The sequence below is a fragment of the Gadus chalcogrammus genome, chromosome 5 (genome assembly GCF_026213295.1).
Source record: "Gadus chalcogrammus isolate NIFS_2021 chromosome 5, NIFS_Gcha_1.0, whole genome shotgun sequence".
Taxonomy (NCBI): Eukaryota; Metazoa; Chordata; class Actinopteri; order Gadiformes; family Gadidae; genus Gadus; species Gadus chalcogrammus.
Genome location: NC_079416.1, coordinates 326,061 through 339,448, shown reverse-complemented (window position 1 = coordinate 339,448; position 13,388 = coordinate 326,061). Strand labels below are relative to the sequence as shown.

At 41.5% G+C, this 13,388-nt stretch overlaps 1 protein-coding gene and 1 non-coding gene across 5 annotated transcripts; one reads left to right on the top strand and one right to left on the bottom strand.

Annotated features, from left to right (window-relative positions):
* The first annotated feature begins 893 nt into the window (after window positions 1-893).
* On the top strand, window positions 894-12,660 carry LOC130383004 (uncharacterized). Of its 4 annotated transcripts, none has more exons than XM_056590984.1 (9): window positions 894-7,160; window positions 7,561-7,698; window positions 7,947-8,131; window positions 8,215-8,351; window positions 8,474-8,567; window positions 8,707-9,037; window positions 9,122-9,287; window positions 9,389-9,513; window positions 10,096-12,660. In XM_056590984.1, the coding sequence occupies exon 9, from the start codon at window positions 10,422-10,424 to the stop codon at window positions 11,877-11,879; it is 1,458 nt and encodes a 485-aa protein (XP_056446959.1). In that variant the 5' UTR covers window positions 894-7,160; window positions 7,561-7,698; window positions 7,947-8,131; window positions 8,215-8,351; window positions 8,474-8,567; window positions 8,707-9,037; window positions 9,122-9,287; window positions 9,389-9,513; window positions 10,096-10,421; the 3' UTR covers window positions 11,880-12,660. The 4 variants fall into 3 exon arrangements, with proteins under 4 accessions (XP_056446959.1, XP_056446961.1, XP_056446960.1 ...); XM_056590985.1 differs by having other exon boundaries at window positions 8,707-9,287; XM_056590983.1 differs by having other exon boundaries at window positions 894-7,698.
* trnas-uga (transfer RNA serine (anticodon UGA)) lies at window positions 3,742-3,823 on the bottom strand. The gene has a single exon. It is a non-coding gene; the product is annotated as a tRNA-Ser (tRNA).
* Window positions 12,661-13,388: the final 728 nt, after the last annotated feature.

The following is a 13,388-nucleotide window of genomic DNA, read 5'->3' as shown; positions in this document are numbered from 1 at the left end:
AGTTCGGGTGTTAATTCTCTCTCTCTCTCCCCCTCTCCCCCTTATCTCCCTTAATCTCTCTCCCCATAAAACTCCTTTCATCTCTCTCTCTCTCTCTCTCTCTCTCTCTCTCTCTCTCTCTCTCTCTCTCTCTCTCTCTCTCTCTCTCTCTCTCTCACGCGGTTTGAAGGCAACAGTGCCATCCTGCGTGCTCCGGCGATAGTCGCCATCTTTTTTACTGAAACAATTGCAACAGAATACCCAAAGCGGGTGTTGCTCTTTCTCTCCCCCTCTCCCTCTCCCTCCCCCTAAAACTCCTTTGATCTCCCACTTCGGCCCCCTCCCCTCACTGGCCTTTGATATCCCACGTCCCTTTCTCCCGCTCCACAGATCCTGTCGTAAACCCCCCCTTCCCACCCTTTTCATCTCTCTCCGCAGGCCCTGGCGCGCAGCCCCCTTACCCTTCTCACCTTACTCCTCCCTCTCCGCAGGTCCTGTCGCGGAACCCCCGTCCCCTTCCCATAGGGGTACTTGTTTATTGACGAGTACACTCGCAGCGCGGCGTGCGGATAGTGTGTACATTGTCATTTAAATGTTGGCCATAGGCAGTAGATTCCCACAGCTTTCTGTCATACAGATAGAACTCTGTCTATCGTTTCTTTAACGATAGACAAGTTTGTGATTTCCAACACCGTCATATTCTGAGTACTTCGCAGCCCCCGTGCCGAAGCCCCCTCCCCCACCTCTACACCTACCCCTGCTGGCCAACGCCGGTACCTACCCTGATCTAACTCTACAACTCTCTCTCTCTCGCTCTCTCTCTACTCTTTGTAGATGTACACAGGGCCGCTGACAGGTTTGGCTGGGCCCGGGACAAAATTCTCTCAATGGCCCCCCCCCCCCCCCCCCCTGAATCACTGTGTCTTTCTCTTTCTCTCTCCCTTCACTCTCCTCCCCTTCTCTCTCACTGGTAGCCTGTTCTTCCTCTATCTCACTGGTAGCCTGTTCTTCCTCTCTCTCATCCTCTTTGGTAGCCTGTTCTTCCTCTCTCTCATCCTGTTTGGTAGCCTGTTCTTCTTCTCTCTCATCCTCTCTAGCCTCTCCTATAAAGGTGAACATATTTCGATAAAAAGGGCTATATCTAAATTAACAGGGGTCAAAATGAACCATTTAAAAAAGAACAAATTGAAAACCCCTTAATTTGACGATTTAACACAGAAAATAATAGACTGATCAACTTGGCTAACTCTATCCCAAAGACTACAAAAGTTAAAAAATCTAAGGTTTTTTTTTTGTTCCCAAAATTGTCAAACGCCGAAACACAACCACAGAATTCCCTTGTGCAGCTCCCAAACACATGACGTCGGGATGACAAGCCCATTTATTACGGATAAACCAAAGTGAAAGTGAAGTTATGGCTTTCAGAATCATACCACAGTAAAACTCACGCTATTGTATTCACTTAGAGCTCATTAACTGCACATTTCATCGACCATTTTTCACTTGACCAAGGGGAATCATGTCAAGGGTACTTTTATTTATCGCCAGACCCGCGTTTATGTCCGCTGAACTTCCAGAGAATGTTTGGGGAACAAGGCGGAGCCCATTCATCTGGCGAGTTTCAAGTTAACGGCAATCAGAAACTAAGTTACAGGCTACCCCAAAACGTCACGTTTATAACCCATTCGTTACATCCAACTCTATCTAAATGGCAATTTCGCATGTTGCCATGCCACTGGCTTATTTTAAACCATGAGCCGCGTTACACAGGCTGTAATTCAGCTGACTGGGAATGATTCTCAAATCAATTCACCCTGATTGGAGTGCGCAGCGCGTGCCTGCCTGAAACATTTGATTTGGACATGGGCCTATTTGCGGGGTAATGTGCATATTCTAAGATTCAATTAGATATAGGCGTATGAAACACAGTGTAATAAAGCCGTTGTGGTTATCAAATTATTCAATGCCCCCTGTCTGTCTGATATTGATCTCCGTGTGACTTGCTCATGTGGTGCTGCGCTAATATGTTTGACACGCCGCCTGTGCCTGTGTTACTTGACGACGGGGCTGGAAAAAGTTGGCCGTGTCTTACCTGGCTGTGCTGCACAGCTGCCTTTACTGGTACCGGCTGCAGCATCACCTGAGTCTTTTCTGAAATATTTATTAATATTTATAAAGAGATCCCCTCAGGCTTTCGGCTTCTTCCTCTCTTTTTCACCTTTCTTTTTTTTTCAGGGCTCCTGACTTGTGCATGTTGAATCAACTCGCGCACTGACCACTAGTGGTGGTTGAATCTGAGTCAATCGGATTCAAAGATCCGAATCCTTACATTCACCCATGAGTCACGAGTCCGTGGTCTCAATTAACCCGAATCTTTCGGTTCTGGCTGCTACGGACGACATTATTAAAACAATGCACGAATGTCATCAAACTGTAGGTCTATAACAACATTAACACTTCCGTTTTTCATCTGCATAGTAACTTAGATTAAGCATAAGGACCCGGAGCTGCCAGCTGCGTGGTTGAATAAGAACTTCCTGTAGACAGAGCTGTACACAGATCCAGATCCATAGACTGAGCGAATTCATGGGTCGGATTCGTATCCGGTTGAGTGAAAAACGAACTCAAAGGATTCAGATGAAATGGGTCTGACTCGTATCCGGCTGGGTGAAAGACTAACTCAAAGGACTCAGTTGAAATGGGTCGGACTCGTATCCGTTTGAGTGAAAGACTAACTTAAATTACTCATATTGAATGGGTCGGACTCATATCCTGTTGAGTGAAAGACCAACTCAACGGACTCATACTAAATGGGTCGGGCTCGTACTGAATGTAAATCGTTAAACTCTTTTGTTACAAAGGCATTATTTTACGAGAGATTGTATTCTAAAATGAAAGTAGCTTATTAAAAATAAAGTTGTTGGCTGACTATGTGAACTCTCAGAATATTTCTGTGTTTGACGAGCTTCGAAGAGAAAAAAAATTAATCCATACGTTTTTTTCCTAATTCAGATAGCAGTCACGTTGGCGACATCTCCGATGTTTGCAATGCATCCTTTTTAATATTCAAATATGTTCGCGTATTTCCCCTGGATATCCTCAAAACTGCATTACAGTGGTTTGCTGTGAGCGTGCGCATTAGGCACTAGGGAGTGGGCTGCTGGGCTCATTCAGCGACAAAATTTCAACTGATTCAGATTCAAAGGACTCAAAAGATTCGGATCTTTTTAGTGATTCACTCAAATGACTATGAATCTTCTAAGTGAATCGAAATTCCCATCACTACTGACCACTAAAGGAATGATGTCGTCTTTTTTCTTCTCCAAAGACCAAACCATTTTGGCATAGGGGTGATAGGGGGTTATTGGCCGTTTTTTCAAGGGCAATGAAGGCAAACAATCTAGGAGTCATTAATTGAATGCAAATAAAGCACTTTTCTTCTCTAAATCAACACATTTTGAAGTATACATACAATAATTAATCCCAACTTCATGGGGGTCCAGTTATGGGCCCCCCCCCATTCAAGGGCCAGTCCAGGGCCCGGGACAACGTACCCGTTTGTCCCCCCCTGTCGGCGGGCCTGATTGCAGTTATACCCAACCGATATTTCCGAAAAATAAACACAGAAGTGAAAGATCTGTCACAAGACGATTGATGCGTATCCGTACACATTTTTAAGTGGGTATACGCAAATCCTGGTGCGTTCCTAGTGGGTATACGGCGTATACCTGCGTGTCACGTAGACTACACAACTGCATTCAACGCTGTCAGCAGGATTTGAACCTGCGCGGTTAATACCCATTGGATTTCAAATCCAACCCCTTAACCGCTCGGCCATCACAGCTCATTTGAAAAGAACCCAGATGGCATTTTATTCAAAAAGAGTCCCAAGGGACCTGGGATAGATTAAAGTGGCCCTTGTTACACATTGAAACATCTGTTTCCAGCTTCAAACTTCATTTTTTTTTGTCTGATTTACAAGACAAATTTTTCATAACTGGATTAGTTTCTAATAAGATGCCCCTGGTAGCATTTGAACCGGCCCGGATCGAAACCGTTGGATTTTGAATGTAAATTTATCAGCCCTCTCTCATCATAAGACCTTTATGAATGAAACAAAGGGAACATCTGTTGGTCAAGTTGGATTGGCCTTTAAGAATCACTAGGGCTTGTCGATTGGTTGATCTAGTCAAAAATCTCAGCAGACAGGTATATGTGAAGTATTTGAGCTTTCGCTATTCCCACTTTTTTGAGTCTAATGCCTTAAACACTGCTTCATAACAGATTCATATTTTTGGTGTAAACCCGGATTTTATTGGCAAAGTTTCCCAATTACATGCAGTGAACAAAGACGGTCCGGTAACCCTTCCTTTTACAGTCCCCTAATTACTAGGTATTTACCCGGTACACAGCAAATACATGAGTGTTAAAATGTTAGGGACGGTGTTGAATATAGAGTGTTGGTGTTATTTTAACACCACGCAGGTATGAAATAGCACTGCTAGTGTTGCCTGTGACTTATTTGCCTTGTCAAATCAGAGTGTTAAGCTTTTTTGGTGTTAAGGCAGATCTAAGCCACGCCCTCACGTAACGGTTGTCCAGGACGTGATGAAGACGAAAAAACTTTCTCCTGCGCCATTTTCTTTCACAAGGGGAATACTCAAGACGGTAGAAGGTAAGTGCTTAATTTGACTGTCTGGGGGTATTAAAGACTTAGTCATACACCTGTTATTTTATCATAATTCATATTTGCTTCATAACTTGTGCTTATTTAAGTTGTAATTGTCTATTTTGTATTGTAACGTTAGGTAATAGCTAGGTTATAGCAAAGCTTTTAGCATGACTCAATACTCTCAGGTTAGACTATAACGTTAACGTTCGTAAAAAGTTTACTCCCTGATAATAAACCTACTGTGTAAGCGGGAATATATCGTTGGACTTGTTAAAAAGCGAAGTTATTAGGCTGTACCAGAGATGGAAATTAACTTTTTTGCCCACCAGCCACTGTGGCAGGTAGATTTAAAAATCTACCAGCCACTCATCTTTTTTACCAGCCACTTTTTATACGCTATATATTTTTTTTAATATATGCGTACATTTTAAACAATATAATAGTAACAATAGATAAGAAAAGTGTTTTTCATACACATCAGTTGGTGTTACGATGACAAGTTTGGGGATAATTCATCTATACAAAGTATTTTCATTAAAAAACAAAGTGACATATTAATAATAAAACAACATGCATGGCTACACCATCATAAGTCAATAGGAACATTTGTTTTTTTGTATTTACATGTGACTGCATACAAATTTGTCCACACAGACGTGGTAACTAACGTATGATAGTAAGCATTATATGCCCTTAACACTAATATTCAGAAGAAAATATGCGTGGCATTCAGTCCAATGCTGAAAATATATCTGTGGCATTCAGTAGGCCAATGCTGTGGTAAAGTGTGTAAAGTATGACCAAGTGTTTCTTTCTGTTCAATAGATAGAACTTTATCAATCCCCTGTAGGAGAAATTTGTTAATGTTTGTCCCTATAAAACAATAATGGTAAAATAATAAATACAAAACACGACGGTAACTGAGTGGGTCAAACCGTCCAATCTGAAGGCTCTACTTAACCACTCCCCCTACTCACTTCCACCAATGCGAAGCGAACAGAACTGAGTAGGGGAGGGCGTAGCCTAACTAGTTTGTGAACGACCCAGAGAAACGCAACTCAAATTCAATGTGAACATACATGAGGCTTTAATAAAATCCCGGACGATTTTGAAATTCCGACACACATTTTTTAAAAGTGTGTCAAAAAGAGGGCATGTCCGGGCAAAAGAGGACGTCTGGTTACCCTACCGTGTGGCGTGTGAGCGTGTGCATGGGTTGAATTGCGTGTCTCACGCCGAACGCGTGAGACTTGAGAGCCCTGTTACCGATATTATCCCGGATATTGACAGTCGCAGTTCAGCAAAAGAGGCGTAGAGGAAGAAGGGGCCCGGATGTTGACAGTAATGGTTGTGGAACTGTGCAGCGCCGTATAACGAATGTAGGCTATTAGATATGCAAATTTGATCGGACCTGACTGGAAAGTATTACCCGCCACAGTGGCGGGTGAAGTGACACAATTCACCCGCCACCATACAAATCCACCCGCAAATGGCGTGTGGCGGGTGTTCATTTCCATCCCTGGGCTGTACTAGTTGCTAGCAATGTGCAGTGTTCGGCGGGAGTAAGTTAGCACGTGACGTTATTGCTAGCAAGCTGGCTGACGTTAAGTGAACTATAACGTAGCTCTAGCCACTGAGAGATGGTGAAAACATGTATGCTAGCCATCAGTGACAGGATTGGTCCGACTTATGACATGACCTTCTAACCATGTCCATAATTGTCTACAAAAATACATTGCAACATGGAAAAGCATTACTGGTAGAAAAACGTTGCGAACGCAGCATTAAGAACTACAGTTCCCATCAACGTTAGCGGTTTCGCGCTATTTCAGGACCTACGAAGGGCCCGCGGAAGAAGCGGAACCACTGAATTCATCAAGTTCAGCAAGTAATATACCAACAACGAAAGAAGATAAAGGAAGAATGTAATGGCATTCTGAGATTGTAGAGAGAGAAGGAATGGCAGTATGTATTTGAGTAGTATGTAGTTGAGGGATTTGCTGAAATAGGCTATGCAAAATGTGCAGGGGAACGGGGGAAAAAATGAACGTTAGCCTCCCGTTTTCTCCCATACAAAATGTTGCTACGGACAACTCGACTTGCATGCATGCATGCTAATTTTCACCGAATACAATCTAAAGTACAAAACAAAAATTTGCCCACTGACCATCAGTCAGATATTTAAAATAAATATAAATATATTTGATTAGGCTATGCTGGGTTTCGTGGAAGTGAAAATGGGCAGTTTTAATAATGGGCAGTATGGAGTCAGATCAGGTCACCATGGACATATTTGGATTTGCCAAATTTTGCAGGACACTTGATATACAGGCTAATTGCAAATATGACATGTCTGGATGTTTAACTGTTGGCCTGAGATTTGTGTTGCATCATATTTTATTTTTTAAAAAAGAAATGCTGGTTCAAGTGGAGTGCAAGGGTGTCCTGAAATGGGTTCGAATACCAATGAAGGATGACCGCTATGATTACTTTCAGTTCATTCAAGAAGGTAAGTAAAAGGTTAACTCGACAATTTTTACATCACACCTAATATTGCATTATGAGTCAGTTCTTGATTATTAACAGTAAATTGTATAAACTTTGTTTTACATATCTAAAACAGAACTGTACCGACAGTTTATCGGAAGTTATTTCATCATGTCATAGGTTAAAACTTAATGGCATTTGGTTGTGGTGCTGTTGCCAAACAGCTTTTAAGTGCATTATCGTCACCTTCACGCTGTAGTGCATTGGTAATCCAATGGTAGTCCAATGAGATAAAAAGCCATTTCTGTGTATTGGCCGCACTGCACCCAAGTATTAGTTGCAGGGATGCAGGAATTTTACAAAATTACTATATCAACTGTGGTTAATAGTTGGGAAATAACAGTAAGTGTTTTGGATCTCAGTTTCAGCTAAATTCAACCTGCCAAATGAATCTGATGTGGACCTGAAGGACTCCTCAGGAGTTGATGAAGATGCTGACATTTTTGATGAGTTAGTGAGATCTGCTGCAGTATCTTTCAAGGTGTTCACTGAGGACTCTGGTAAGACACAGAAACGCCCCTCCCATTGCATTTACATTTAGGACATTTAGCAGATGCTTTTGTCTAGAGTGAATTAGTACATCTGTCAATAGGAACAGAAACAACAATTTTGCTATTGTTACAACTGCAGATGTCAGAGAGCAAATATGCAAGATCAGGACTGTGGTGATGTTGCCTTATGCAAAATATATTTCCCAACTAATGTTAAATATTATAACCCCCCCCCCCCATCCCTTTTCTTCCCTTAGCTGAGAAAGAGGTCTCTGAGGCCTCCTTCTGCTCAGAAGAGGGATCATTCTCACCCATTGAGTCTGTGAGGTCATTCTCATCAGTTGAGTCTGTGAGTTTAGGCTCCACTGTTATTACAGAATGCACCAAAGCACGGAGAAGGCAACTGGTAGAAGGACCACCTGACAGTAAGGCAGCAAAAGATGTAAGTTGTTCTTAGGTTGATGTTAGGATGTCAAATTTTTTTCAAAATGCATAGCAAGTTTACATGCAACCTCTATATTACAGATGGTCTATGTAGCTCTACATCAAAAAACCGGGGGTGAAGACATATTCAAAGAGTACAACGCAACCAAAGGCCTTTCTGATCAAACAAGAAGGAAACTCGTCAACATCCTGGTGGCAGATATGGTCGAGAGTCATGGGTAAGTGACCAATAAAATACAACCCCAATTCCAGAAGAATTGTGTTGTGTTGAGATGTGTTGCTGGCATAAAATTCATAATGTGCTTATATTTCAAACTGACCCTATCTTGCTATGGTGTAGGAGGGTCCCACCAATCAATGTCCGCGTGACCTATGCCCTAGGAATAGTCACCCTTTTCCCCAATTTGAAGGATAAGGCTTCACCAACTGGTTATGTGAGTATTATGCAACAGGAACCTCTCATTTAGTCTTGGTCATGTATAGAGAAAAGCCTTATTTTGGGGTCCTGATACAGACATCAGCTTTGATGGATTTTAATATTGACAGTGTCTTTCCTGTGTTCTTGTCTGACAGGAACATTACTACAATCCTCACAGTGGCCAAGGTTACCTGGCCTACAGATTGAAAACGGTTCAGCGCAATACCACAAGTGACTTAAAGAGGAGCCCCAAGTCTGCGGATCAACATGGCCCTAAGACCCTGCGTGAGACATCAACATCTGAGCAGCTGTCAGGTGATGAATGCAGAGAAGCGATGTCCGTGATGAAGCATTCAGCAGACCAACCAGTTGTTAAGGAGAAAATGAAGGCAACCTTCAAGCACCGTCAGAGTATGCTACACGATCCAGACCAGTCTTCAGTTATCCTAGATCACTTTCACCCGATTCTTGGATACACCAGGCTTGGTAAGAATTATAGAGACTTGCTTGATGTACCAGTTATTAAATGTGTTGTGTACCATGTTTTAATATGGTTTCTGTCTGTGTTAGATTAACCAAGACTTCACAATGCTATTTGGAGAAGATGTCTCGGGCAAGTTTATTGCAAAATGGCCAACGTTCTACAAACCTAGGATTATCGCTGTCTGCAAAGGCCTTCGCCCTGGTACTCATGTGGATGACCTTCTGTCCGCTCAAGAGGAATCGAATGATTATGGTAAGTGTCCACGGATTGTGTTTGCCAGTGTTCTTCATATGCGCTTATTAACTATGACTGTGTACTGATGGGGTGTGGGTGTTGCCATACTAATCCACTAGGATGGGACAGTGACTTGGCAGCTATCCTCCTGCTCGTTCATCTCTTGCCTCCAACCGCAAAAGGAAAAAGACATGGGAACATCAGTGCCACTGAAGCTGCTGACCATGTGGTCAAGTTCATGAAGGTATGTTCAGGACATAGATAGTGACTGAATGTTGCTTCACCTCTTTTAACACTTAATTTACCTATGATTTGTCACTTTCTTGGTCAGCTGTTTGAATTTCCCTCTCGCAGCAGTTAAAGGGACACACCAACATTTAGGGAAATTATTTATTATTTATCGTCTCCGTCTTGTCTCTGTGCGTGCAGTAACTCAATCTGACATACCCACTACTAGCCTAGTTTTGCATAGCTTATTGAGGTGGGCAGAAGCAACAAGCAGAGATAGAACATCAGACTGAGTTACTGCACACACAGTAACGAGTATGTATGTATGTATCATCTTATCCAACTTTGGGGGATAATATTTAAAATATTGGCAAGTTCCTTTAAAAGACAAGATATTGTTTACATAAAATAATGCTCTTAAAATGATTTGGAGATATTTTATTCACTGCTGTGGTGGCACTGTAATCAAGGAGGCCAAGATGATGAGAGATAATTAAATTATTATTTATGTACATTGCCCTTTGTTGAATAGACATTCAGTAGCCTCTTTGGTGTGTAAACAAATTACTGTTCCTAATTTCCCCTCCAACACTCTTAGGTGGGGACGAGCATGGTGACATTCCTGGACAGATGTGGATCAGCACAGCCCTTCCTCCTCTGTGTTGGAGAAAAGAAGAGTAGTATCCAAAAGTTTTACGTCATCCTCGATCAGAAGGCCATTCCCTGCGTGGCGCAGACAGCTGTGGCTGCCTTCGATGAACTGTTTAAGGCCCACTTCGTCTTTGCTGTATCCTTTGATGAGGCCTTGTGCAACTTCTACACCTTCATTCAGACTACCGTGTATGGGATTGACGTCGGCACTACAAAAGAGAGTGCACGGGTCAAGGAAATCCGGGCAAAAGTTGATCATATTGAGGTTTGAAAATGTTCACCTACATTTGCAAGGTACAGCACAAAAGTTGCTCCGTTTTTTTTCAACATTTGAAGTTTGGTCATGCGTTGTACCCAGGACGTACATTGCGTTTGAAATGTGGAGAGAATGGGTGTTCTTCTGTTTTTTACACATATTGTGGATTCAAGAAACATTTATTGAGAGTACATGGAGACTGTGTAGCTTCAAATTCTATTGTTCCTTTGGACAATGTTCGCAGTAATGTTTGTGTTCCTGATCCACTGCCAAGTGAAGTTTCTCTCGTAAGCTACTCAGCTCCTCTTGAAAAAAGACAGTTACTGGATATGTGTAGCTCTATTGTGGCTCAAGTAAAAGCATCTGGAGTCTCTGAAAGTACTATGCAGTCTTTAGTTGGTTCAATGGAGGAATTTGTAAATGACGTCCATGTCCAAGCACAGGACACTGTTCTTAAATGTCTTTCATCTGAGGTAACTGAACAAACTCTAAATAAAGTTAAAGACTGTTTTGAGCAGCTCGAAAATCCATTTTCATCCCTCAATACTGAAACTAAGAGGCAAAGACATTTTGAGAAAAAATGGAAAATTGTGGAACCAGTTGAGCATGTTCTTGGTGTGCGTTATGATCTACGCAAGGATAGAACTACTGGTGTATACAGTCAAATTCCTGTTAATGACAAATTTGTTTATGTGCCTATTTTGGGAACTCTTGAGTCGATGTTTACTAATCGGGAACTCAGCAACTGTTTCCAGCAAGTGAAGCTTCATGAAGATGGCATTTTCAAAGACATTAATGATGGTTCATATTTCAGAAATCATCCATTATTTTCACAGCAAGAACATGCTCTTCAAATTCAGCTTTATTATGATGATTTTGAAACGGCCAATCCGCTAGGCTCTAAAAAGGGAATTCACAAACTTGGCTGTGTTTACTTTATTTTAAGGAATTTGCCAATGAAGCTGAATTCAGTTTTGATGAACATTCATCTTGTGGCGCTTTTTCATTCAGAGGACTTAAAGAAATATGGTTTTGATCCAATCCTACAGCCTCTTGTTCATGACTTAAAAGTTTTGGAGACGGAGGGAATCCAGGTACCCTTTTCAGATACACCATTAAATGGGTCTGTTATTCAGGTTACTGGGGATAATTTAGCTATACATGGACTTTTTGGTATGGTTGAATCGTTCAGTGCAACTTACTGTTTTCGATTTTGTTTAACTGACAAGACACGTTTGCAGTCAGTCTTTAGTGAGGATGACCCAGACTTAATTCTTCGCACAAAGGAGCTCTACTCAGAACACTGCAATGCCATGGCACAAAATCCCACTCTAGTTCACTCATTTGGTGTTAAGAGAACCTGTCCCCTAAATGCACTGCAATTTTTTCATTCCTCAGACAATTATGCAGTGGATATTATGCACAACCTACTAGAAGGTGTTGTACAGTACGAGTTAAAGCTTCTTTTTCAGTGAAGGACTTGGTGAAGGACTACATTTCTTTAAATGCCCTCTCTCAAAGGATTCAGAGCTTTAACTATGGATACAGTGAGAGAAAGAACAGACCCAGTGGAGTCAAAGTTAATGATGATAGCAATGACCTCGGGCTCAATGCCATCCAGTCTTGGTGCCTCCTGCGAAATACTCCCTTGATTTTCGGAGACCTAGTTGACCAGAACAACAGTTATTGGAATGTGATTATGCTTTTGATTCAGATTGTCAACATTGTATTCTCACCAGTTATAACAGATGGTATGACTTATTATTTGAAGCACCTAATTTCTGACCATCACAAACTTTTCAAGTTAGTGTTTACAGATAAGAGGCTCATCCCAAAGCATCATCTGATGATACACTACCCCAGATGTATTAGGAAAGTAGGTCCACTTATACACGTGTGGTGCATGCGATTCGAAGGCAAGCACAACTTCTTCAAAAGGTCGGTGAAGAGTTTTAAAAACTTAACCAAAACATTAGTCAAGAAACATCAGCATCAGTTGGCTTTTCATTGGGAGAATTTTTATTTCAAAAGATTACAGTTTGGTCCTGTTAAACATGTCTCAACTAGCAATCTGGAGGGCAGTGTGGTCTTGAGGTCTTGTCAAACTTTGAATGTGTCTCCACTACTTCCTGGGTTAAAGTCCATGGAACAGAGTACCAGATTGGAATGTTTGTCTGTACAAGTGTTAAAAATGAAATGCCTACTTTTAATAAGATTATCAATATCATTATCAAAGATGATGAAGTGTTTCTTTTGGCAACTAAAGTTATTACCATGCATTTCGATGATCACCTGAATGCATTCAGCATTGAGGAGGTGGATGATGTGTTCAGTGTAATTTGTGTGGCTGATCTGATGTATTATAGACCTTATGACAGGCAGTTTTCACCTGAAAATTATGAAAGAATGTATATTGTGCCCTACTGCAGTTTAGTCTGAAATGTGCATTGAATTGTCAAGTACTTTTTTCGACAATTTCTGCCATTTGTCTTTTATTTCAGGTAGTATAGTATAGTATATATGCTCTTTTGATCCCGTGAGGGAAATTTAGTCTCTACATTTATCCCAATCCGTGAATTAGTGAAACACACTCAGCACACAGTGAACACACAGTGCAGTGGAGCACACACTAATCAGGGCACTTCAGCTGTGCCTACTGGTCGGGGTTCGAACCGGCAACCCTCCGGTTACAAGTCCGAAGTGCTAACCAGTAGGCCCCCTAGTGGGGCATTGGGAAATTTGACACCCGATAGTGTCATTGGTATTTACACCTAGTAGTGTTAACTATTAGTAATTTTTAACACTGAGTTTTGTTGTCTTCACACTACACTGGTGTTGGTGTTGAAGAAAGCAGTGTTCTTTTTTAACATTTTATTTTAACACCAACACCAGTGTAGTGTGAATACAACACCATAAAGTGTTGTATAGTGTTGGTGTAGTGTTGATTCATAACAATATAGAGTGTTAAATCAACTAAAATTGGG

Bases quoted from the DNA above. Each gene is read 5' to 3' on its own strand.
- LOC130383004 (XM_056590984.1), top strand. From the start codon at position 10,422: ATGTTCACCTACATTTGCAAGGTACAGCACAAAAGTTGCTCCGTTTTT.